At 41.2% G+C, this 23,788-nt stretch overlaps 2 protein-coding genes across 5 annotated transcripts; both read left to right on the forward strand.

Moving 5' to 3' along the window:
- Window positions 1-6,039: 6,039 nt before the first annotated feature.
- Window positions 6,040-19,983, forward strand: Ssbp1 (single stranded DNA binding protein 1). 4 transcript variants are annotated; one of them, XR_014999993.2, is made up of 9 exons: window positions 6,040-6,177; window positions 6,839-6,901; window positions 9,416-9,476; window positions 10,324-10,464; window positions 10,680-10,767; window positions 12,167-12,255; window positions 14,815-14,888; window positions 17,588-17,661; window positions 19,834-19,983. XR_014999993.2 is itself a non-coding variant. In XM_085683951.2 (8 exons), the coding sequence occupies exons 2-7, from the start codon at window positions 6,878-6,880 to the stop codon at window positions 14,856-14,858; spliced, it is 447 nt and encodes a 148-aa protein (XP_085540077.1). In that variant the 5' UTR covers window positions 6,040-6,177; window positions 6,839-6,877; the 3' UTR covers window positions 14,859-14,888; window positions 19,834-19,983. The 4 variants fall into 4 exon arrangements, 3 of the variants coding, with proteins under 3 accessions (XP_085540077.1, XP_085540078.1, XP_087757760.1); XM_085683951.2 differs by lacking the exon at window positions 17,588-17,661; XM_085683952.2 differs by lacking the exons at window positions 17,588-17,661; window positions 19,834-19,983 and adding an exon at window positions 15,078-15,723.
- A 2,615-nt stretch (window positions 19,984-22,598) lies between these two features.
- Tas2r3 (taste 2 receptor member 3) lies at window positions 22,599-23,788 on the forward strand. Its single transcript, XM_085683738.2, is given in 2 exon segments — window positions 22,599-23,497; window positions 23,499-23,788. Coding segments are annotated over 2 exon segments (948 nt in total). The 3' UTR covers window positions 23,548-23,788.

Consider the following 23,788-nt stretch of genomic DNA (forward strand, 5'->3'; position numbering starts at 1 on the left):
CTGGACCAGGTGTGTCTATGGGCCCAAGTCTATGCACATTCTACATCATCAGACTTACGCTCTGCCCACAAGAAACCTGGCAGTGTCTATGTTTTATGGCGGGGGCTCTGTGACTAGGCAACTTGAGAGAATCCCAGGTAATGCAAAGGAAGCAAGAAAAAGAATTGCAAGGAAAGACCAGTTATAAGGGAGTTCTTGGACTCCGAGGAACAGCAGTTATCAAAGGAACTGTTAGGTGAACACCCAAGAAAATCTTAGTTAAGTAGAGGCTTGTTTGAGGATGTTAGGTGAGTAGAGACCTCTTTAGAAAGTACCAAGCAGCAGGGACAGAAGGCAGACATCGAATCGTGATAACATATTTAGAGAATTATATGTTTTTCTGTGCAAAGAAGACAATCTGACCTTTGGTTGACGTAGGCCTGTTACCATTTATTAACTTATTCCCTCATCAAACAAATGGGAATTAATTTGGGTTTGGCTGGAAGAGGTCATGTAATGGCGTTTAAGTAGAATTTTGAAGGAATTCTTAGTTGATTTTTGCATCATATGTGTACTATTGAAAAAAAAAAGAGGAAAATGAAATATGGTCCCTGCTTGAAATTTGTTTAGAAGTCCAACTTTCTTTAGCTACAAAATCCCTCTTAGAAGATTAGCTTGAAAACTTGAACAGCCTCTCCTAAACCACTTCATACTTGTTGCTCTTTTTGAGTTTCATTGTTTTAGATAATAAACTACAAAATATCCATATATGATGCCCAGAAGCATGACAATTTCTTGAAGGTGTCTGTAATGCTCTCTGAGGCTCAGTTGGAGGTACAAGTGACTGCCATTCTTCAGTATAAATGATCATAGAAACCACAGAGATGGGGCAGATGGTACCTTGAAACTGTCTAGACCAATGAGTCTCAACCTTCCTAATGCTTGCGATCCTTCAATACAATTCCTCATGTGGTGTTGACTCCCATCCAGAGAATTATTTTCATTGCTACTTCATAACTGTAATTTTGCTACCTTTATGAATTGTAATTAAATATGTGTGTTTTCCTACAGTCTTAAGCGACCCCTATTAAAGGGTCATTCGACCCCCAAAGGCATCGTGACCCATGGGCTTAGAACTGCTGGTCTAGACCAAAGGGTGGTAAACTTGTTCTATAAAGGACTAGATATTAAATTGTTCACGGTTTCTAGTACATATGATTTCTCCTGTAATGATTCAATCTTGTCATCGTTGAGTGAAAACAGCCACTGAATATATTATATATTTATAGTATATATAATATATGTATACATCTGATATATGTATATCAGATAAAAAATGATTAACTGTGTTTCAATAAGATCTGTGGTTTGTTGCCCTCACAGTTCTTATATTTTGCCTAAAAAGTTGTTCACTTATAATTTTAATTTTAAAGGTGATTTAGGAACTGTGCATGTATCAATCTTTTTAATGATACTAAGAATCATTAAAACTGATTCTTCTATTCTTCACATATCTTGGACTTGATTTTGAAAAACTGAAATAAAAGGAGATTAGCTGTGATTATAAACACTGCCTCAAACTAGGGAAGAATTTACCCAGCCTGTCTCCTTTGATTGCAGGGAACTGAGAAAAATTCAGCAATCCCAGACTGCTCAGAGACACAGCCAGCATGGGGACCCTGTGATCTCTGGGTCCACGAAGACTCGAAAAGCACACGACATCTGATGAGAGTGAGTGAGGAGTCCTCGGGATTCACCTGTGGGGAATTATAACCAGCCACTTCTCACCAGCCAGCCTTTGGCCACAAGCCTGCAGAAAACATATCAGATGCAAGAATGAGCCAGCTTGAATGCACAAAGACTTCAAAAGCCATCTGGTGGAGCATTCATAGGCAAGGCCACAAACTTCTAGGGTGTCTTAGCAATGGCCCCACATCACATCTTCCCTACTGTTCTATCTTGAGTGCCATTTCCTTAGGACTTCCGGTGAAGAATGAGAACATGTCCCATAACTGAAAGAGGAACAGAAACACATGATTTTAGCCTATCAGTCAAGAAGCTGCCATAACTTATTCTTTGCTGCAGACCCAGGGAACTTTCGTGTACATAGAAAGAAGTAAAACACGGCTTTGAGTACCAGTTCACACGAGAAGGCTGCCTAGACTTCAGGAGTGCTTCCCAGGTTGTATCTACTTCTCCAACTGCCGGACCCTTTGATCAGGGAGTTTGCCTAATGTATTTTCTGGATGGAAGCAGTCTCTTATCTGATTTTGTATCAGTCAATAAAATGCTATCATTATATGAAACAATTAGAAGTAAGGCTATAAGGTGGACATTTCTGAGCTGCTTACTGACTTCTGAAACAAAATCAGCAGAGGTCTAGGAAAGTTGGATGTACTTGCTCGCCATGTGTTCTAGCTCGCCTGTGGCTGTTCCCCATGTCCTGGTCTCCCGTGGCTGACTCCTATTACTTTTGAGTTTTTGAATAGCATCACCAGAACTTCTTTGTTTTATGTGTTTTTAACGTATTTTAATCCAAATCTTTTCCTCTGTACATTTATAGAAACAGAACATTTTTAAATAAAGACTTTTATCTCGTCCAAAGACAAACATGGGTAAAGCATTCTTCTTTGTAATGTGAAAGGACCAAAGAATGTGAACTTTATTTTAGAATTTCTTATAATTAAGAGAAAATGTAGGTCAGTAGTAGCATGTTTTTCACTTCTTCCAAGACGACACCTATTCCAATGAAACCACACCTCCAATCCTTCTAGTCCTTCCCAAACAGTTCCACTCACTGATAACTAAATACTCCCATATGAGTCTACAGAGGTCATTCTCATTCAAACCACCACACTCCCTATCTCTCTCTCTCTCTCTCTCTCTCTCTCTCTCTCTGGAAAGGGTTCCAGGTTCCGCTATAATGACATTGGAGCAAAGTGTAAATTTTTGTATCTCTAACAAAACATTTGAGCCATTTTTTTCAGTTTAGTTAATTTTTTTTAAGATTCCTCAACATTTCAGTATATTTGAATTTGCCTGAAATATTTCCATTCATGTTTTTTTTTTTTTCTGTCCTGAGACTTGAGCCTTTGTGAAGCTTGTGTTTGTTCAAGGTAACCCATAAGCTGTACATTCTTAGCAGGTTCTTCCCATTCTAGGAACTTATCAATGGGGCGAGGCTCCTTCATGATCATTTATATTACAATATGCAAAACTAGAGGGAGACTAGTTGAGGAGACAATCTTTAAAGCGTGTGTGGGTGCATTTCAGATGCCGAGGATACTGACAGCTGAGCAAGGCTGAAGGATGCTGCATTGGGAAGGATCCACTAACAGGAGAAATGCTTCACTTACAGTTCCTCCCAGGAACTGTACAACTACACATTTAATACAATTTTTGTCAAAAAAGAAAAAAAAAAGAATAAATGAAGAAGGAGCACTTGCAACCCTTTCCAGCCAAGCATCAAAGAGAATGTGGCAACTCCTTTCTGTGTGGAAACGGTGCTCAGCCAAGGCAGCCCATTCAGGCGCTATTTATACAGTTTTACGTGTTTGCCCAGGGGTGCCCTCAATTTGCAGGGAAATGCCTACATTTTTCTTTAAACAATGTTCACTACTTTCTTCACATACAAGAAAGGGTGTGTAACCTGGGAAAAGAATTACAAATACCCCAAAATTCAAGTCAGGCACCATTAAAACAAAGCTTGCAAAGGGGCAGGGAATTGCACTCTGGAAGCGCAGGTAAATCTAGTTTTTCCTTTGCCTTGCCCACAAAGCAGAGACAGGATTTTAAGGAGGAAGCCATTGGAAGGAAGGCATGAAAGTAATGTCGTAGGTGGGATGTGTTATCAAATAGCAGTTCAAGGCTCCAATACTGTAACTTGTTATGTCAGGAAATTAACTTTGCAACGGAGTAAATACAGGGGCGGACACATCTATAAACATACCACTAGTGAGCCAGACTTCAGAACAGGTTAAAATTAAATCGAAAATCATGTTAAATAGTTCAGATTTTTTTTCCTTAGGTCTCAAAAAAGGCAACTGTTTTAGCTGGGGTCTCTATTGCTAGGAAGAGATATCATAACCACAACAACTCTTAAAGAAGACAATCCTGTAATTGCAGTGACTTATATTGTCAGAGGCTTTGTCCATCATTACCATGGTGTGCCATGGCAGGGTGCAGGCAGACGTGGTGTTGGAGAAGTAGCCAAGTGTCCTGAACTGAACATCTTGATCAATGGGCAACAGGAAGTGGTCTGAGACACTGGGTGTAGCCTGAGCATAGGAGACTTCAAGGCCCACCCTCACAGTGCTTCCTTCAACAAGGTCACACTTCCTAATAGCACCACTCTGTAGAAGGCCGCAACCACACTCTCCACCATAGATGGCGCTGCACCGCCAGGTGAGCTAGAAAGCTCACACGTGTTGGTAACTTTCCACTACTCCCAAGGTATCACCTGGGACTGGGAGCAATTGACCAATCCAAGAGTGACACGTCCGAAGCAGGGTCTGTTTCCTATATAAGGGATGGGTTCCATCTTATCTGGGTCTCCGCCATGTGGCTTATGCTCTAGCTCCCAAGAGATATTAAAGCTATTTCTGCAGAAGTATCCTATGTGTCCCGCGTGGTTCTTGCAGGCGAGACGGTAGCGCGGGACACCACTCCCTTTGGGGGGCATTTTCTTTCAAACCACCACAGCAAGAATGGACCTAGGGAGGCAATGTGTGTGTTTGAATGATCTGGCGAGCTCTTCCATCTCATATTGGACAATGATTAAAAAAAACAAAAACAAAAACAAAAACAAAAACTAGGCATAGATTATGGAGCCCCACATCTAGCTGCCTTGGGTTCTTTAACCTGTAAGACTCAATATGTGTGTTACCTTACAAGGCCAGGATTAAGGTAAACAATGCAGGATTTAAAGGAGTGGAAGAAATTCAGTAATCAAAATAATGTCTCTATGTGTTATTTTGGAAATGTTAAAAGTAAAAATTTTACTGTGAATACAATTCCAAAGACAAGATTAATAAGTTTAAGTTAACTGAAACTATTTAAGACTGTCACTCAGTGCTGGGTGTAGTGGCACATGCTTTTAAGGGCAGCACTAGGGAGGCAGAGGCAGGAGGATCTCTGAGTTAGAGGACAGCTTGGACTGGCTACATAGTGAGTTTCAGGACAGCCAGGGCTACATGGTGAGTCCCGGTTTTGTTTTTTTTTTGTTTTTGTTTTTTTTTTTTAAAGTCACTCCATCTAGAATAACTGCCAGAGTTGTGGAATTGGAATTGAAACACAAAATACAAAAAGTACATTCCAAAAATACCAATCAGTTTCTTTCCATTAAGGCTTAAAAGTAAAGTCTTAATTACACTTTGCTTTAAAGTAAAGCAATGTTGTGAATTTTAATACTACTTTAAAATGTTTTGAAATTTCATCAACTTTTAATGTTTTAGAAAAAAAAGAAAAGTACATAAAACTATGCAATTCAAAGGTCCACTTTCCTTGTGCCTCGGAACCTGCATTTAATAAAAATGTTAAATATTTTGCTCCTCACGTATTTCTTGAATTAATTTGACTTAACATATTAACGTATCCAGACCACCTAGTATTTAACAGCCCTTCAATTGTACGATTTTAGCGCCCTTGTCCTAATTCTCCAGTCTTTCTAACTGCATCAGGAAACTTGGGTCGGTTTTAGCTCCTCCAGGGGTTGAACTACGTTTTATTTCACCTACCTTGCTTCCTGTCTCAGGCTGGGAACATCATCAAATAATTTCACTTCGGGGCTGGGAATACAGTTCAGGGGCAGAGAGTTTGGTTAGCCGGTGTGAGGGCACTGCTCGTTACAATAAACGGCAGAAAAAGAAAGAAAACCTGTTATTCGCACTTCCAATCCATTGCCTGCTAAAATTTCTTTAAAACACAAGTTTCTTTTAATTCGTTCAGTATTCTAAACCCCTGAGGGTGGAAATCATTCAGGGGGGAAAAAAACTGCGCCAGAAGCGTTGTTGACCCACCCACTTCCGTCTGCCAGGAACTTCTAAGTTGAGGGGTCGTGTTTCCCTCCATATCAGCCGGCAGCATTTTAATGGCGCACGCCATCGTTTTCCTGTTCTCCCTTGCTTGTCCGGAGCTCTGCGGGCTCTGTGCGCCGGAAGTGGGCCCGGGGCATGGTTGCGGTCTGGTGTTGCGTTTCAGGTGAGGGCAGGGAGCAGCTAGAGGCAGAGTTGTGTGTGCAGAGAGCACGCGCTCTTTCGGCAGTCGGGAGGAGGTGTGCGGTTCCTTGCAGGAGGCCGAGTGTCCCCTCTGCTGCTCGTGTTGTCCGCGAGCGCCAATTGAGGGAAAAGGCACCAGCTTCTCCCCGTGGCGAGGATGGGAGCGGGGGGCGGGCGTACTCTGCACTACCGGGAGCAGAGACGCTTGAGTTTTTACTGTAAAGACTTTTGTATTTGAGTCCTTTAATAGCAGTGTTTATTGAGCCCTTACTGTTTGCTAGAGATAGGTTTAGGGACCTAGAATAACTGAACGAATTTTTAAAAACGTCTCTAAGAGAACTTATATTTTAAAGAAAATTTAACAGACAATGGCTTGGAAGTGGGATTAACAGATTTTCTTTTTTTTCCCCCTGCTGGTTATTGGACAGAGCAGTTAGTTGAGACCCCAAACCACACAGTTTCTTTTGTCTCGTTCTGTTTTTGTTTTTAGAAGGAAAGGAAATAACCAAATTGCAAAGATGTGATTGCAAATTAGGTGCACATGCAATCGAATGCACTTAGAATCTAGGACTAGCGAACATGTGTTCTTGATGAGTACTGTAGCGTTAGATTTATCGTCTCTCTCTTTTTTTTTTTTTTTTCAGGAAAAGGCTAAAGGTTAGATTGTAAGAAAAACTGAAGCCATGTTTCGAAGACCTGTATTACAGGTAGTCATTTTTCTACATTATTCTACATTAGTTAGTACTTGGCTGGCTGTGTTTTCATCGTCTGTAGCCTCTGATTTTCCTTTTGCTTTCGGATACATAAGCAAAAGAGCCTTAAGCCTACCCATCATCTTATATGTGTTTATTTGGTGGGAAAGGTTCAGGATAGTGTGTGTGTGTGTGTGTGTGTGTGTGTGTGTGTGTGTGTATTGCTCATAATGTTTACTGACTCAAAAAGGATTTAAAAATGTATTTACATAATGTAATATGAATCATTAGTTTAATAAATGTTTGTTACTTGTGCTTATGTCAGTATATGCATTTAGTTAAAGTTTTTATTTATTTATCTTTTTGAGATAGCATCTCATATACCTCTGCCTCTACTTTCCTAGTGCTGGTAATTCAGGCATGCACCACCATAACTGGCTTTGTTGTTGTTGTTGTCATTTTTCCATATGGCTCTGGTCTCTTTTCTGACCTTCTGTCCCTTCTCCTTCCCACTCCCACCTGTTAACAGCCACAAATACCATTCTGCAATCTAATTGGGTGTCCTCTGCTCTGGCCAGTCTTCCTCATTGTGGCATTTGGGTGCCAAGTTGTAAATTCTAATGTAAAATCTACATGAAGGCTAATAAGTCAAATTCTTTTAAAAACCTGTTGTCATCTCCATCTTACTCTCTACTTGACCCAGCCTTAGGTCCCTGCTTTAATCTATACATGCTTTTAGTCTTTTTAAATGAAGAAGTTATCGTATGTTATTATCTTGAAACCAAATATGAAGTAAAAGTTTGCACCTTTTCCTACTTCTGCTTTTCTACTGAGTTGTGATTCCTGTGTGTGCCTAAAATGAGGCATGTTGTTATTCTGTAACACACAATGAGCCCTGGCTTTGCTGATCTCTCAGATTAGTATTTTCTGTGATGATGACGTTGGAACTGATTAGCAGTTTGATCCTGTATTTGGAGAAACATCTTATTCTTGTATCTACCTTGAGTAGTTGATAGTGTTACATAGTCAAGATCATTCCAGGAATGGATGTGGAGGTTGAGTGCTATGAAGCGAGACGGTCATTATTGAAAGACCAGGGAAGGAAACAGGTCCCCAACAGGGAATACTTTAAAAGCTAGGTCTAGAAATCATAGTGTGGTAACCCAACACCTCAGAGCTGCAGCCTGGCCTCTGCCCTTATTCGCATGGAAAGATTGCATAACGAAATTATGTACACAACAGCCCTCACAGGCCTGAGCACACCAGTTGAGAGGACCCTTCTTAAGTGGTAGCAGTGATACGCCAGAGAATTGCCTTCAGAGTGGCTCCCTCACAGGGGGAGAACTTCAAAACGGGCGGCATCACTCTCTGCCCACTGCCTGAAGTGCCTGGGAGTCCTGTTAACTGTCTAGCTAGCCAGTGTTCTGAATAAGTTTATTTTCTTCCTGTTGTTTGTTCTAAGAAGAGAATTCTTTGGCCTGCCAGCCCCTTTCTCTCCTGTGTGGCAGATCCACGAGGGGAATGTTTCTGTCTTCCAACGCGTCTAGCTCTCTGAACTCTTGAGTGTGCTGATGTGTACTCTCCTTACCTTCATGGTAGAGCAGACTCTGTTTTAGACTCTGTTTTAGATAGCAGCAGAGGGCAAGGTGGAAAAACAGCCGTGGTGTCAGACAGCCCTGAGTTCTAAGTCATAGATTACCACGGAATCCCTAGTGTCCTGGACAGGGTGTACTCTCTGAGCTTCATTTCCCTTGGTTCTAAGGCAGGATAATTTGACATTGACTTGATAGTTTAGGATTAACTGCTAATAGGTAATTCTCTTAGCATATTAAGTGATGCTATTTTTTGATTGTGAATATCCTTTTTCAGTAACTGACTTCACAGCCATACCTTTGAACTTTTTTACTGATTCTTTTTCTTCCTTTTTTTTAAAAAAAATTTTGTTTTGTTTTGTTTTTCTTTGCTGTGCTGAAAGGATGAAGTATTGCACTGGACCAGGCTCCCTATAGAAGCTGTTGACCTTTGGCAGCAGCCTCGAGAAATCAGTGTTCCCATTCTTGCTCATGAAACACTCTAGGCCAGTCATCTGAGATGTCCTATCCTTAGGAATTTTGATCAGCCAATCAGGAAAAACAATTTTATTATAGACCTTCTAAGTTTTATCCACAGCGCCTATTGCAGTGTCGGAAAGACGTACGAAAAATGCAAGGGATGTTCTGTTTTATTGTCATTTAACCAATTTCTCATTGTCTACAATTGAGAGTGAGACGTACTACACTGATTGTATTCTAAATGTTCTGATACTTGTTTGATACTTTCTTCTATGTTTACTTGATTGATTTATGACTACATTCATTAGAAAGCACTGGTTCCTTTCTATTCTCCTTTATCCTCCACTCTCCTGTGCTGTCTTTTCCTGGAACTTGTAGGAACTACTGATTAAATGGTGAATTAATACGAGTAGGTCTTCGGTTGATATTTTTCTTTACTAAAAATTTTAAAGCCGCATTACTTGTTGTTCTCCTTTAGGTGTTTCGTCAGTTTGTAAGGCACGAGTCTGAAGTGGCCAGCAGTTTGGTTCTTGAACGATGTAAGTAACAGATTTCTGAGTTTACCGCGTTATTTATACCGCACTGCTAGTGCTCTCGCGGTTCTGTGGGACTGTGTGTGTCACTGTGCCCCCCGTAATATCTGTGCTCCATTTTCCCCTGCGCCTCTGTCTGTGAGGACCTCCTGCTGCCACTGCCTGCTCGGCCCTTCACGGCTCTGTTACATGGGGTGCGGAGGATACTTTCGCAGAAATACTTCCTTTTATAATAGAGATTTTCTTAAATCCCAGATTTGTTCTTTTAGCTCAAGATAAGAGCTTAAGACTTGTTTTGTGTGGCTGCTTTCTGTTTTCTATCTCGTCAACCCTTCCTCCCCCTCCCGTCTTCCTGTATTTTCTTCTTAAACTTGTTGATCTTCGATAGTTTGCGTTTCTCCTAATGCAGAGGTTGAAGCTGAAGCAGTAGTGTAGTTGTTCATTCTCTGGGCATTTCTGTCAGTTTCAGGCGCGGGTTTGTCCTGTGTGACTATCCTGGCCACTCTAATGACTAGACCAGATGACGTAAGCAGTAGAGAGTTATTTCTTAGAACTCTGCAGGCTAGAAGGCCAAGACTAGACTTCAGCCTGGTTAGGTTGCCAGTCAGGCCCCACCTGCTGGTTTGAGGATAGTTGTCCTCTCTTGTTTTTATGTGGCGGTGATGGGGTGGTGGCTGCTATGGTTTCTCTCTTCCCTTATAGGGACACTAATTCCATCATAGAGGCTTCACCTTCATACCTTCATCTCACTCTATTACCCACACAAGGCTCGACTCCAGATGCTGTCTCACTGGGAGGGAGTGCGCTGACCAGCGGGGTCTCGGCCTCATTTCCTCTCCGCTTCGTATTTCAGCTCTGAACCGTGTCCAGTTACTTGGGCGAGTCGGGCAGGACCCTGTCATGAGACAGGTGGAAGGAAAAAACCCAGTCACCATATTTTCTATGGCAACAAATGAGATGTGGCGGTCAGGGGAGAGTGAAGCATACCAAATGGGTGAGTGTAAAAGACTGTCGTTTATTTTATCAACAGTAAATAGACATTATTATTGCTTATCTAACACTAGAAATGTTACTTTTAGGTAAAGTCAGTCTTTATTAGTTCTTTCTTTTAAAAGTTATGAGCTTGTCTTCTCAAGCCATGTTCTGTGTTGAGGCATTTGTGGTATCTGCTGGCATCTGTAACCCCATTTCCTATACCTGGTGGTTTAGGTGACGTCAGTCAGAAGACAACGTGGCATAGAATATCAGTGTTTCGACCAGGCCTCAGAGATGTGGCATATCAGTATGTGAAAAAGGGGTAAGTTAAAGGAAGGACCTTTTGGATTGAATGGCCGGAAGAGTTGAGAGCAAATGTTCTCTTGTCTGACTGTTCCTAAGTACTGACATTAACATGTATTTATTCCTTAATATCATGTTCGTGGAAAGTCTTTGTGGTTTTTAGCCTGCAGACATGTTAGGGCAAACAGCGTCTGTAATAAATAGAAGTAGATGAGGCTGGATATGGCAATGCAGTTGATGCTACCGCAGCATGCCCTTTTGCAAAACACCTACAGCACAGCTCTAGGGGATACTGTGCCACTGTGACCAGGGATCATGGCGGTCACATCTGACCTCTCAGCAAGCACAGGAAGTCTTTAGAGAACCTGGAGTATTTGCTGTTTGATTACTGAGTTATTATGGTGGTATTCACAGTAGTTATATTTGATAATTTCCTTTAGACTTAGTAATTTCCATTTGGAATGCCTGGGTTGATTATGTATTAGAAGTATTTCTGAAAGCATAGAATGATAAAAGGATGTTTGTATGGATGTACTTCTTATGTTTAGAAATGTGCTTACTTGTGGATCTAAAATAGTTCATGTGAAATAATTTCAGTAGTGACTAGAATTTTAATTTCTTTCAGTAATTGCACACCTTTTCTTCATGTGTGCATGAACATGTGAAGATACACATAAACACACAGGAAATTTGAAGGAAAATGTCAGCAGTTTCATTTATGGTGTGTGTGTGTGTGTGTGTGTGTGTGTGTGTGTGTGTGTGTGAGAGAGAGAGAGAGAGAGAGAGAGAGAGAGAGAGAGAGAGAGAATGAATATTACAAGGAATTGAACTCAGGGCCTTGCATATGCTATGTATTTTCTGTACTTCATATATAAAGTTTTAAATTTGAGACAGGATCTCACTGAGTTGCCCAGGCCTCTGGTTTTAGATTCCTGTATATCAGATTATAGGTAAATACTACCTACCATACCTGGGTAGTGTTATCCTTTTTGTTTGTTTTGTTTTGTTTTTTTGAGACAGGGTTTCTCTAACAGTCCTGGCTGTCCTGGAAATGGAACTAGCCCTTGTAGACCAGGCTGACCTTGAACTCACTGAGATCCTCCTGCCTCTGCCTCTGCTGGGACTAAAGGCGTGCAACACCACTGCCTGGCAACATTGTCCTTAACTACATTATGCATTGTGTGTGTTAGTACTCGTGACACTGGAGATGTGTTAGAAAAGCCGCTGTGCCATCTTCATCACGTACTTGTCACCTGTGTCCCTGACCCGCTGTACTAAGTGTGTTAGTACTCGTGACACTGGAGATGTGTTAGAAAAGCCACTGTGCCATCTTCATCACGTACTTGTCACCTGTGTCCTTGACCCGCTGCAAGGCTGGATTAGACTCTTAGACTAATGACTGTTTGTTTTTGTACCAGGGCTCGCATATTTGTGGAAGGGAAAGTGGACTATGGTGAATACATGGATAAAAATAACGTGAGGCGGCAGGCAACGACGATCATAGCTGGTAAGCAGGGGTGGATGGCGAGCTGGCGTGCTCTCAGCTGCATTCGCTGGGGCTGTGAGTGCCCGCGCTGTCAGTGCTGCAGGGGTCTCACCAGAGGACCTTGTGATTTTCACTTTACGTTTGCTCAGGCTGTCTACATTTATGTATTCTCAGAATCTCTCTCTATACTCACATGTTTAATTCAGGAGGAACTTTGAGTATAAAATTGAGGTACTCATTCCAGTACATGCTGCTAAGCCTTGGAAGAATTTAGTCTTAGTGTCCTTTGAAGACACATGGCTTATATAAGAATAGGCATGTGCCAAGGCAGTTGCAGAAATGTGATGTTAGGAACTTGTTATTTATATAAAACTTTGAAACTTAAAGTGCAGCAACTTCATTTGAAATTTAAAAACATTTGTTGCCTTTAAACAAAATATAAAACAACATGGACTGTATAGAGATAAAGCTTGAGACTGAAGTGCAGTATGGAGAGTTCAAACTTCTGAAAGTTTTAGAAGGACTTTGGAAACAATATAGCTGTTTATATATCTGTAAGTTAATGTGAAAAAATGTTTTTGTATAAAATTATATGTAGATTAATGAAGTCTAGATAACTTACCAGTTGACTCTGACCATTTAAGTAAAAATGTAAGTTTTTCATTAGTATTTGTTTTGACAAATTTTAATGTTAAAATGCAAATTAACATGTTATTAAAATAATCTTTTAATGAGATATTTTTATTCTTGAATAAGTGGCTAAAATTATGAGTTAAACTTCAGTTTAGTTATTCTGTTTTTATTGATATAAACACCAAGAAACCACTTTTTCTTTTTTGGTTTTTCAAGACGGGGTTTCTCTGTACTGCTTTGGAGCCTGTCCTGGAACTTGCTCTGTAGTTCAGGCTGGCCTCGAACTCACAGAGATCCTCCTGCCTCTGCCTCTCAAGTGCTGGGATAAAGAGCCACCACCACTGGGCCTCTTGTAGCATTTTTTTAAAGACTAGTTGTCACTATATTCAACTTTTGTTGGTTTATTCCAGCTTCCTCATGATCTAAACGCTTTTCTTTTTTAAAACTTTCTCTTTTCCTTGTTTATGTCTTAACCACTGTTCATATTGGTAAATTATAAGTTTTTTTAAGCAATAATAATATATTTTTCTAATTGTAATCTTTTTTGGAAAATATTTGACTTTGAAAACCAATGTAGCTATTTTTTTAAACTCCGTTTGTGTTCCACTGTAAGCCAGAGTTACAGATAAACTCTGTATTATTTGAGTGACTGAGTTGTCACAGACTAAGCCGTGGAGACAGCTCACATTGTTCAGTTTCACTGTCTTGTCATGGTGGTTACTGGTCTGCTCAGGTGACTCTGTTGATGACTCTCATTGATACTGGAAGAAAGTACTTATTTGATTTTTTTTCTGATTATATTTAACTTTTTTGTTTATTGTATATTAATATAATCTCAAAAACAAGTCCTGTTTTTCATGTTGTAAACACTAGCAAGTATAGAGGTTAATCTAAAAATTTCAAAAGTGTGACATAACCACCCTCATTTATCCTTTAGCTGGTTTTTGTTGTTGTTGTTGTTTATTTTTTGAGTTTTATCAACTCCTTCCATTCTTTTTTTTTTTTTTTCTTATTGGTTTTTCAAGACAGGATTTCTCTGTGTAGCTTTAGAGCCTGTCCTGGAACTAGCTTTATACACCAGGCTGGCCTCGAACTCACAGAGATTCACCTGCCTCTGCCTCCCAAGTACTGGGATTAAAGGCGTGCACCACCACCCCTTTTCACCTAGGAACCATACTTGAATTTAAAACAAAAACAGAAGCACACCAGTAGATGGCACTCTTGGCTTTTGGTAGTGACTTCCATTTTATTCCTTCAAGTCACCGTCCTGTGCAGTCATGAAGTGATGGTTGCAATAACTGTCCTTACATGATTTTACAGTTACCGAGGGTCTAAATGTTTGCAGTTATCCAAGAAATGCACCGTAACCTCTTTATCTTTGCTTGTTTTTAGCTAATTTTCTTTGGAATAATCAGCACATTGTCTAATTTTGTTAGTTTGGTTTTGGATAAAAATGCTTTATCTTGGAATACTTAAAGCCTTTCCTAAAAAAAAATCAGTATATGAAATTCATTTTTAGAATTTAAAATAAATTTATCTTCTTAAAAACAAGTAAACTTGCAGTTGCTAGGGGGCCATGGGCATACTCTTTGCTGCATGTTTGTAGCATGTAGCGTGTGGAATGTCTTCTTGGTCCTCTTGTGTATGGGTGTGCGTACTAGTCTCGGTTGCATCTGTGGATGTTCACCTCATTTGTAGAAAGTGTGTTGGGGAGACCTTCATGGTCTCATCCTATAATGAAGTCTGAATTGTTGAACAAACAGCTTCAGCCTGTTATAGTTATTTATTGATTTTATGCCCCTTTTCTGTCCCTCTCATGAACACAACCAAAGTTACTTAATATTTTGAAATTTTATAATACCCCTAAAGGATGTATGGGAGGGGGATTATCAAATGAAGTGAAGAAAGCATTGTGAAACTAACTCTTACGCTTTGGTTTCTTTCCAGATAACATTATATTTCTGAGTGACCAGATGAAAGAAAAGGCATAGAGCGGATGATTCTTCTTTGATCATTGTTTGGTACAGTCTCCTTTCCAAATCATGTATAGTCTATAGTTTAAACATAAAGATTAAAAAGTTTTATATAAAATGAGTCATAATATTTTTCCTGACTGACATGTCTTCCTTTGTGTGTGTGAAATAACCCTCTGTATTTCTGGTCAGTTATGGCATTTACTAGTTGCTTTTTTTTTTTTTTTTTTTTTTTAGGAGTGATTGCTTTATACAAGTGTACAAATTAGTGACCTCTCAGGCTCCACCATGTGTGCTGTGGCCAAGGCACACATTTGTTTGGAAGGCCTTCTTTTCTGCCTCACGCTTGCACTGTGGTATTTCAGCCACTGGTTACTTTTTAGCCTCGTGTGTCAGGCGTCTGTCCCATAGTTGTAAATGCCGTTGTTCTTGACTTTGTAGACTTGATGGTAAGTACTGACTTAGCTCTTTGTGCCTGCACCCGTACTCATTCTGGCATCGTGTTGGCAGAGCCACTCAGTGGAACCACAGTTAATACGGCATCTGAACTGCTTCAGGAGTCCCCCATCTGCATTTCTCTGTAGTGTTTATCAGATCTCTTACCAGCCCTGAGGACCAGAGTGAAGTCTAAGTAGAGTTGACACAGTTCCTCTCTAATCACTCTAGTTCCTTTAGTCTCTTTCTTGAGGGTGAAGATTTGGGTCTTTTTTGTGGTACTGGGAATCAAACCTACAGTTTCAAGTTAGGCAGGCCCCTCCCACTGAGCTACACCTACTTCGGGGATCTCTTTAATACCTTTGGTTTTGCCTCCCTACAGAGTATGTACAGCTAATTTTATTTTAAGTTTACTAGGAATTTGCCAATAAAGATTATGAAAACTGAATTTTTATATTTTTTTTCTTTTAAAATTTATGCAATAGTCAGCCTGCAGCTTTCCAGGATTGTCTACTGCTCAATCTGTTGCTTTGTTTAAGCGTTGGAAATTCCTCTTTCTATTCCACACTGCTCCCAGCAGTGTGGTCCCCAGCCCAGCCTGTGTATTTGTTCCTTGCCTTGAGAGTTGGTGCCAACTGTAGCTTAGATTATGTTAGACAGTAAAAAGTTCAGAATTCACGTACTGTGTTATGGACTCTTGGCTTACTGAAGTGTTTCCTGCATACATGAACAGCCTTTCTGTACTGACAGTGCAGTTTGTTTGAAGGAAGGAGTTGTTCCTTAGCTTTACTCTCTCCTTACCCAGGGACAGTAGAAGATTGCTGTCCTTTCCATCTGCCTGCTTTTTCTGCTACTGGGATCATTGGTCAACATATTAGATCTTTCTGTGTTCACACGTTGAATCTGGTGGCACAGTTGTCTTTTTTAAGCAACTGCCATGCCTTTCTCAGCAAAGCAGTTTTTATAATTCTAAACATGGTGAGGGGTTATGTGTATTTCTGAGGGAAATTTAAACAAGGTGAAAGCAGCTGGGTGTTGGTGGCTCACGCCTTTAATCTCAGCACTTGGGAGGCAGTGGCAGGTGGATCTCTGAGTTCGAGGCAAGCCTGGTCTACAGACAGTCCCAGGACAGGCTCCATAGCTACTGAGAAACCCTGTCGCAAAAAACAAAACAACAACAACAGCCAAGGTGAAAGTGGAAAAAACTTGATCTTGTATAAGAGCTAACCCAAAGCCAGGCTGTTCCTGAGTCTCAGATGCTGACGTAGTGCAGTGCACCCTGCAGGTCAGCTCCATGAGCTGGAGACTGCCTGCTGTCCAGTCTGACAGGCTGTAAGGTGGGGCAGCTCTCTCACTCAGGCTGACTCTTCTGCCTTCCTAGTGATTTTGGCCAATCCCAAACCAGTCAGATTTGCTGGAACCTAATCCCACATAGCCCCATCTGCTGAAAAACTCCACTGCTCCCAGGCTGGACCAGGCACAGAGTAAACCTGTAGAATCTAAAAGTCCTAAGACTGTAGAGACTTGTAATTTAAGTTTGGGGTCTTGTAAGTTCCCTTTTTAATGTGATTATGTATCAGGGCATAAATTTACAGAAAGCTTACTAGTGAGTTTGATTTGGGATTTTATTCCATGTTAAATGGAAAGATGAAAGGATGAAAAATGTCTAATAGCATGTGTGGGAGTATCCAATTTTTGAAAAATAGTTATTTTTCAAAAGTAAGGAGAATACCTGTGCTTTAAAAGTCTGGAAAGATAAGCAGCAAATGCTGATTGTCTCTAGGGTATCGTGTGTAGTTCCTTACTTCATACTTTCCATGCATGCTTCCAAACCATGGAGAGGTAGCCCTGCTCACTCTGTAGCCAGTGCTGCCATACCCGCAGCCACCTGCTCTTCAGCGTCTTTTTATGCTGTGTCCTTTGTCTTCATTCACCTGTAACAGCATGCACATGGCTCTGAAGACCTCTCTTTAAAGACTGGCCAGCGTCAGACCCCTGTTTACCTCCGTTACAGTTCTCAGAATGGAGGATAACTCATTCAACCTCAAACCCCAAACATTTGTTTGCGAGGCTATTTAGAGAGATTGGTTATTGTTGCCAACCAGGTTATAGGCTAAGTTTAATAATTCAGTAAGAAAGTTATCAAGAAGTTTCCCCTTGTTCCCAAAAGAGGTCATTTAGTTGTTAGAACTAGTTCCTCCCTGCTCAGTTATCCCTTCGTCCCCATCTGGCTCGGGCCAGCACATTGTGCTGCGCTGGTTGTTCATCAGCATGGAAATGAGAGCCGGGTCATTTTACTTCCTTTCTTTCAGGATTTGCATTAAATGCTGTGAAGACTGGTGGGAGTGACGAGACAAATCATAGCAAAGGAGCAGTGGCCCCTCAGGTTAGTAAGTCGCAGGGAAACCTCTGAGACAGTGGCAGCAGTCACAGTAATGGCGGACACGTCCTAGCCCACTGGATGGGTCTGTACTGTGTGAGTAACTGCTCTCCGAGAAGAAAGCGGCAGTCTCATTTTACAGACGGAGCTCAGAAACACAGAAAGGTGAAAATCAAAGGCACACAGTGGGAGCTTGAACTTAGGTATGCGAGCGGTGCATCTAGCTCTCTGCTCAGTGCTCACCTTCCACTGGCCTTAGGTCGCTTCAGTCTCCCGCTGCTAAACTGCAGTGCCCCGTATGGTGTACTTCCCCATATACTAGGGATAATTAGTAGCTTTCAGCTAGGGAGAGACCTAGGAGTGAAGGAAATATCTGTGCTCTTACTCTCTTGGTGATCCGATAGGAAAACAAGTCACAGCTCCGCCGCCGGCTTCTCCTGGACAGTCTCACTTTCCTTGTGTCGGGCAGGCGTCTCCTCACAGGTCGAGCACCTTCAGGGTGTCCGCTGGTTCCACTCTTGACTCACCTGGCATTGAAATTGTCAGGAATGCTCAGGAGTTTTTCAGGCTCGCTTTTTTAGAAAATGGTGGCACCAATAGAATCGAAACTGGGTCTCATGTCTCAGTTTTTCTCTTTGTCTCCTCTTAGCTCCGCTTTCTGTGGTAGTGGGTGACTTCTGTGGCTGGCAGTGGCATGCGGCCACACTGTGGAAGCATTTTCTTTCTTTTTTTTTTTTTTGATTTCTAAAAGTTTTCCAGTCATTTGCTTGTTTTGGACCTCCGGGTCTTATTTTGCTGTACAAGTGTCCATGTCGACTTTCTCTGTCTTATGAGTTGTTTAAAAAGAAGAAAAAAAAAAGAAAGAAAGAAAGAAAGAAAGAAAGGAAGAAAGAAAGAAGGAAGGTGGTCTTTAGTAGTAATTGTCAGAGGCAAGGCTCTACAGACCAGCAGTTCAGAGCCACCTGCCAGCTGAGTGTGAGTTACTTGATTTCCTCTGCCTTCCGTTGTTTTCTTTTTATTGAGTAAAATGGGTGATTGTACCTACCTCATAGGCCTGCTGCGAAGAGCACAATATATATTATAATATTTGTGACATAATCATACATGAAAACAATGTCCAGAGCATCTTGGCCCCCACTATCAAGACATCTCTTTCATTACTCTCTCCCACCCCCCACCCTGCTCAACCCAATCCCTCATGTCCCCTTCCCTACCCCCACACCCAGTTGACCCGGGAGGTGTCTTCTGTTTTCCCTTCCCAGGGAAATCCATGCATCCCTCTTTGGGCTTGAGGAACAATTGTACTTCAGCTAGATTCAACACATTTTATGTTTTAGTTTCAGTCCAGTCCTGTGCTTGCTGTAGCTTAGAAATATTCAAGAAAAGGTTGGGGGAGATGGCTCCGTGGGTGAAATATTTGCTGTTAAGATACCCAGAACCCATGTCAAAAACCCAGTACAGTTCTACATGCATGTAATTCCAGGGTCAGGAGGCAGAGACAAGAGGCTCCTCAGACTTTGCTGGCCAATTGATGAACTTCAGGTTATCTTAAAAGATAAGGTGGGGAACAATAGAGGAAGAAGCCAATGTGGACCTTCCCCATATGTACACATGGGCATGTGTACCCTAGCATGGGTACACCACACAGTGCACACGTGAAAAAGTCAAAAATGAACAGTTCCTGTCTGGCATCTAGTACTGACACAATAAAGAGAAAAAGCAGCCATGCTATGAGCTTCCTCCTGTCAGGTGTGTAGCAGACAGTAACACTGTTTCTGCATTGGAACAACTTGAGAAGGTTAATGTATTCTGGAAGGTCTACAGTTACGCAAGGCAAGGGACATAGAAAGTAACCCTAGAAGGACAGCTCCCTTTCCGGGCTCTGATAATTCAAGGCTATGAATGTCATTAGTACACTACTCATTATCCATTATTTCTGTATTCACAGAACTGGTATTTGTTTGGAATGACAATATTCACAACTCAAATACTACATACTTGGTTTTGTGGTTATGGATTGCCTAAAGGCTATGTGCAAAAGTCATTTAGTCTCCTAAAAGCTTTTAGGAGAGTTCTTAGTTGAACTGTTGGAAGTGTGTCCTTTGTTTTTCTCTAAACTCTGATTGCTTGACCTTTTCTTTCTTTTCTGTAATGGGAACATGCTGGCTGAATCTCCAGGTGCCATCCAGAGCATGAAGCAGTCTTCAGGGTAGAAGCTGGAAGAAGCCAAGACTATGATGATAGACAACCACCAGAGCATACCTGGACAGCCTACCTCTAATTCTTCGGGAGATGCAAATAAACCTCTTGTGTTTGTGTGCAGTTGAATATATCCCTTGCAAATTCACAAACATCTACCCTTATATTCACATAAATGGTCACATCTTTGCTATATATACATATATATTCTTACACTACAAGTTGAAGTAAGAAAGACCTCAGTGATCCCTCGTCTTTCCCATTTAAACTCAGCTCATTATAAATTTGGGGAGGGAGTTGGTACATGAAAAATACATAAAACCTTAGCAGTCAGACTAAGCAAGGCTTTTGTTGTTGTTCTTGTTTTTGTCAAGCTAAGTTTTTCTTATAGTCCCTAGTGAGGAACCTTTGTAGCCCTCCTAAGGGAGCAGGTAGGTTAAGAATAAGGTGGCACACACCTTTAATCCCAGCCCTCGAGAGACAGAGGCAGGTGGATCTCTGGGTTTGAGGCCAGCTTGGTCTACAAAACAAGTTCCAGGACAGTCAAGGCTACACAGAGAAACCCTGCCTCTAAAAAACAAAAGCATTGTCTTTATATTTCCCTTGCAGATGGCAGATTAGAGAATTGAGTTGGGAGGATTTCCTAAGTGCAGAATAGTTTGGTTTACGTTGGTAGATCTATTGGTCTGCGCAGGCAGCCAGGAAGAAATACAGATTGGTAGTGAGAGGAGCAGACATTTCCTTTTAGCCTTGGAAGCTGGAAGGCTGCGCTCAGGGACCAGCATGATCATTCTGGAGAAGACTTCCTAACTTGATGGTGACTGTCTTGCCATGTTCTCTTGCCCTTTATTTTGTGTGCTTGCAGTAGCAGAGCCCTGCCTTTCTGATCTCACGTGACCTTAGTGTCCTTAAAAACATCATCTCCAAGTACTTTTCTGCGTGGTATGTTAGAAGGAGTCTAAGGACTACATGGATTTGGGGAACAGGAACCTCATTCAGTCCTTAGCACTGGGCTTGCAGAAAGAAAACCACTCAGTCTAACATCTTAAAAATATGAACTAGAATATGGGCAGCCACAGAACAAAGGGTTCTTTAATGGTGCACCAGTCTCGGCGTTATGGCTTATAAATAAATACCATGTACCAAAGGTGTCTTTAAACATTAAAAGTTCCTTTCAGATGAAAAGAGGAGCACTCTACCAGCATACTTGAACTAAGACTAGCAAGTACTGTTAAGATCGTGGAGAGAAAGTAATCCACAAATGCTGTGATTACGTTGAAAATAAAAATAAAAAAATGTAGATAAGAATTACAAGAAATTAAGGAATACCCAACTGTCAAGTTCTAAACATCAAAGAAAGTTAATTTTGAAAAGATGCTGTGTAAGAATATCAGAATATAAAGTCTTCAAAGAATGATCTCTGAGGAGCCTTATAAAGCTGTATTGAAACACATTAACAGACACTGGTAGAACATGTTTATTGGAAACATTGCTATCAGTATAGTTGGAAAGAAATTTAAATCAATTTTTAGAAATCCTTTGGGGACACACAAGCTGATTTTGAAGATGCTTTGACAAGCAAGTGCCCAAGAATGACATCTTGGAGAATGAGCTTGAGGCCGTGCTCTCTGCTAGTTAAGGTGTGTGTGTGTGTGTGTGTGTGTGTGTGTGTGTGTGTGTGTGTGTGTGTGTGTGCACTGTGAGGAAGTGGAGTTGATGTGGATACAAAACAAAATAATGACACATAATAGAGTCCAGAAATTGATCATGCTTATGTGGAGATAATATCCAATAAAAGTAGTGTGTAGCATGGGGTATTCAACACATGATGCCAGGAAATTTGTTACTCATTTGGGGGGTAGAGAGAAAAATTGAATCTTTATGCAAAATTAATTTTTGACTATTGAGACTTATTTGCAAAATTCAAAACGACAATGTTTTCACGAGTTGAGGTTAAGGAATTTGTAATAAATGAGCTGATTTTAAGACCAGTAACACTGAACTTTATGCTCTTAAACCTCCTTCCAGTGTGCTAGAATCCTGGCATTTCCCTGTTCCTGTCAGTACTTGTGGTGAAACAAGACCTCTTACATTTTGGGTAGTTCTATGCTTCCCTTTGCTATTCATCTTTCTTTTCTGGGTGGTTCCCAGCACCACTTTCCTGTTGTTCCTTTTTCGTTAATGTGATAAAATTCCCTGATAAAAATATCTTATGGGAGAAAGGCTTTATTTGGCCTTATAGTTCCAGAGGGAGCAGCAGGCCAACCCATCATATTGTATGGGAATCAGAGAACACAAAATGGTGCCAGGATCAAATCCCAATCACCTCTAGTGACAGCAATGCACTTCCTCTTGCTAGGTTCCACCTCCTAAAGTTTCCATAACCTTCCTAAACAATGCCACCAGCTGGGGGCCTTGTTTTCAAACCCAGAGCTGATCAGAGATGTTTTGCATCACAGTGCACACTCCCTCTGAAATTGAGCCTCAGTCCTCCATATTCTTTGTGACTAAGATGTTTTCCTTGTCCATGTGACACCAGCCACTATTTGCATTTTAACAAGGAACTGGTTTGTTAAGATCATAGAAATGACATTCTGTGCCATCTGTGAAGAGGACCAGAGCAGATCCACAAAGCTCTAAGACAGACTAAAGCTTGCAGTGAAGTAACAGGAGGAGGTAGATCTCAGAAAAAACCTTAAAATTGACAAGGAGATGAGATACATGAACAAAACCTAAGTTCTGATATGTTGGGACTCACTGAAGGGGTGTTCCTGGTTCTGATTGTCACTGAGTTTATTCTTGGAAATCTGGTGAATGGTTTCATTGGGTTGGTCAATGGCAGCCACTGGTTTAAGAGCAAGAAAATTTCTTTGTCTGACTTCATCATCACCAGCTTGGCCCTCTTCAGAATCATTCTACTGTGGATCATCTTTACTGATGGCCTTATCATAGTGTTCTCTTACCATACCCATGACTCTGGGATAGTGATGCAACTTATTGACGTTTTGTGGACATTTACAAACCACTTCAGTCTTTGGCTCTTCTCCTGTCTTGGTGTTTTCTACTGCTTGAAAATAGCCAATTTCTCCCACCCCACATTCCTCTGGCTCAAATGGAGAGCTTCCAGGGTGGTTGTTGGGATGTTGTGGGGTGCATTGCTCCTATCCTGTATCTGTACCATTTCTCTGATGAATGAATTTACAATCTATTCCGTCCTCAGTGGAAGCAGAGGCACATCAAATATGACTGAATACTACAGACTGAAAGCAAATGAATATGATCTGATGCATGTTCTTGTAAATCTGTGGAAGCTTCCTCCTTTAATTGTTTCCCTGGCTGCTTACTTTCTGCTCCTCTTTTCTCTGGGGAAGCACACACAGCAGATGCAGCAATCCAGTATTGGTTCCAGAGATCAGAGTACTGAGGCTCACCAAAGAGCCATCAGAATTATCTTCTCCTTCCTCTTACTCTTCCTAGGCTACTTTCTTTGCTTTCTAATTTTGTCATTCAGTCGTTTCCTACCAGAAACTAAGATTGCCAGAATAATTGGTGTAGTAATTACAATGTCATACCTTGTTGGGGACTCATTTATTCTCATTCTGTGCAACAACACGCTGAAGCAGACATTTGTGGCGATGCTTTCACGTCTGTGGTCACTTGAAGCTTGGATCTCAGGGACTCTTTGTGTCCTAGAATAGCAGAGGGCATAGGATGGGGCCTAGGGATTCTTCAGCCTAGTTCAACACTGTGGAGCCCTTCTGACTCTCCCATTTATCAGTCCATACCATCAATCGGAGAGCTATTGCCTGCTTTGCCCCTTCTACCTGTCTAGAGATAAAAGCCATGCTTCTGAAGACCTCTCTCCACAGGACTGTTTGGACAGGTACAACAGTCTTTGGGAAATACTAATGTTAAGAACATTCACTATGCAGAC

The sequence above is a fragment of the Myodes glareolus genome, chromosome 25 (assembly GCF_982192425.1).
Source record: "Myodes glareolus chromosome 25, mMyoGla1.1, whole genome shotgun sequence".
Classification (NCBI taxonomy): Eukaryota; Metazoa; Chordata; class Mammalia; order Rodentia; family Cricetidae; genus Myodes; species Myodes glareolus.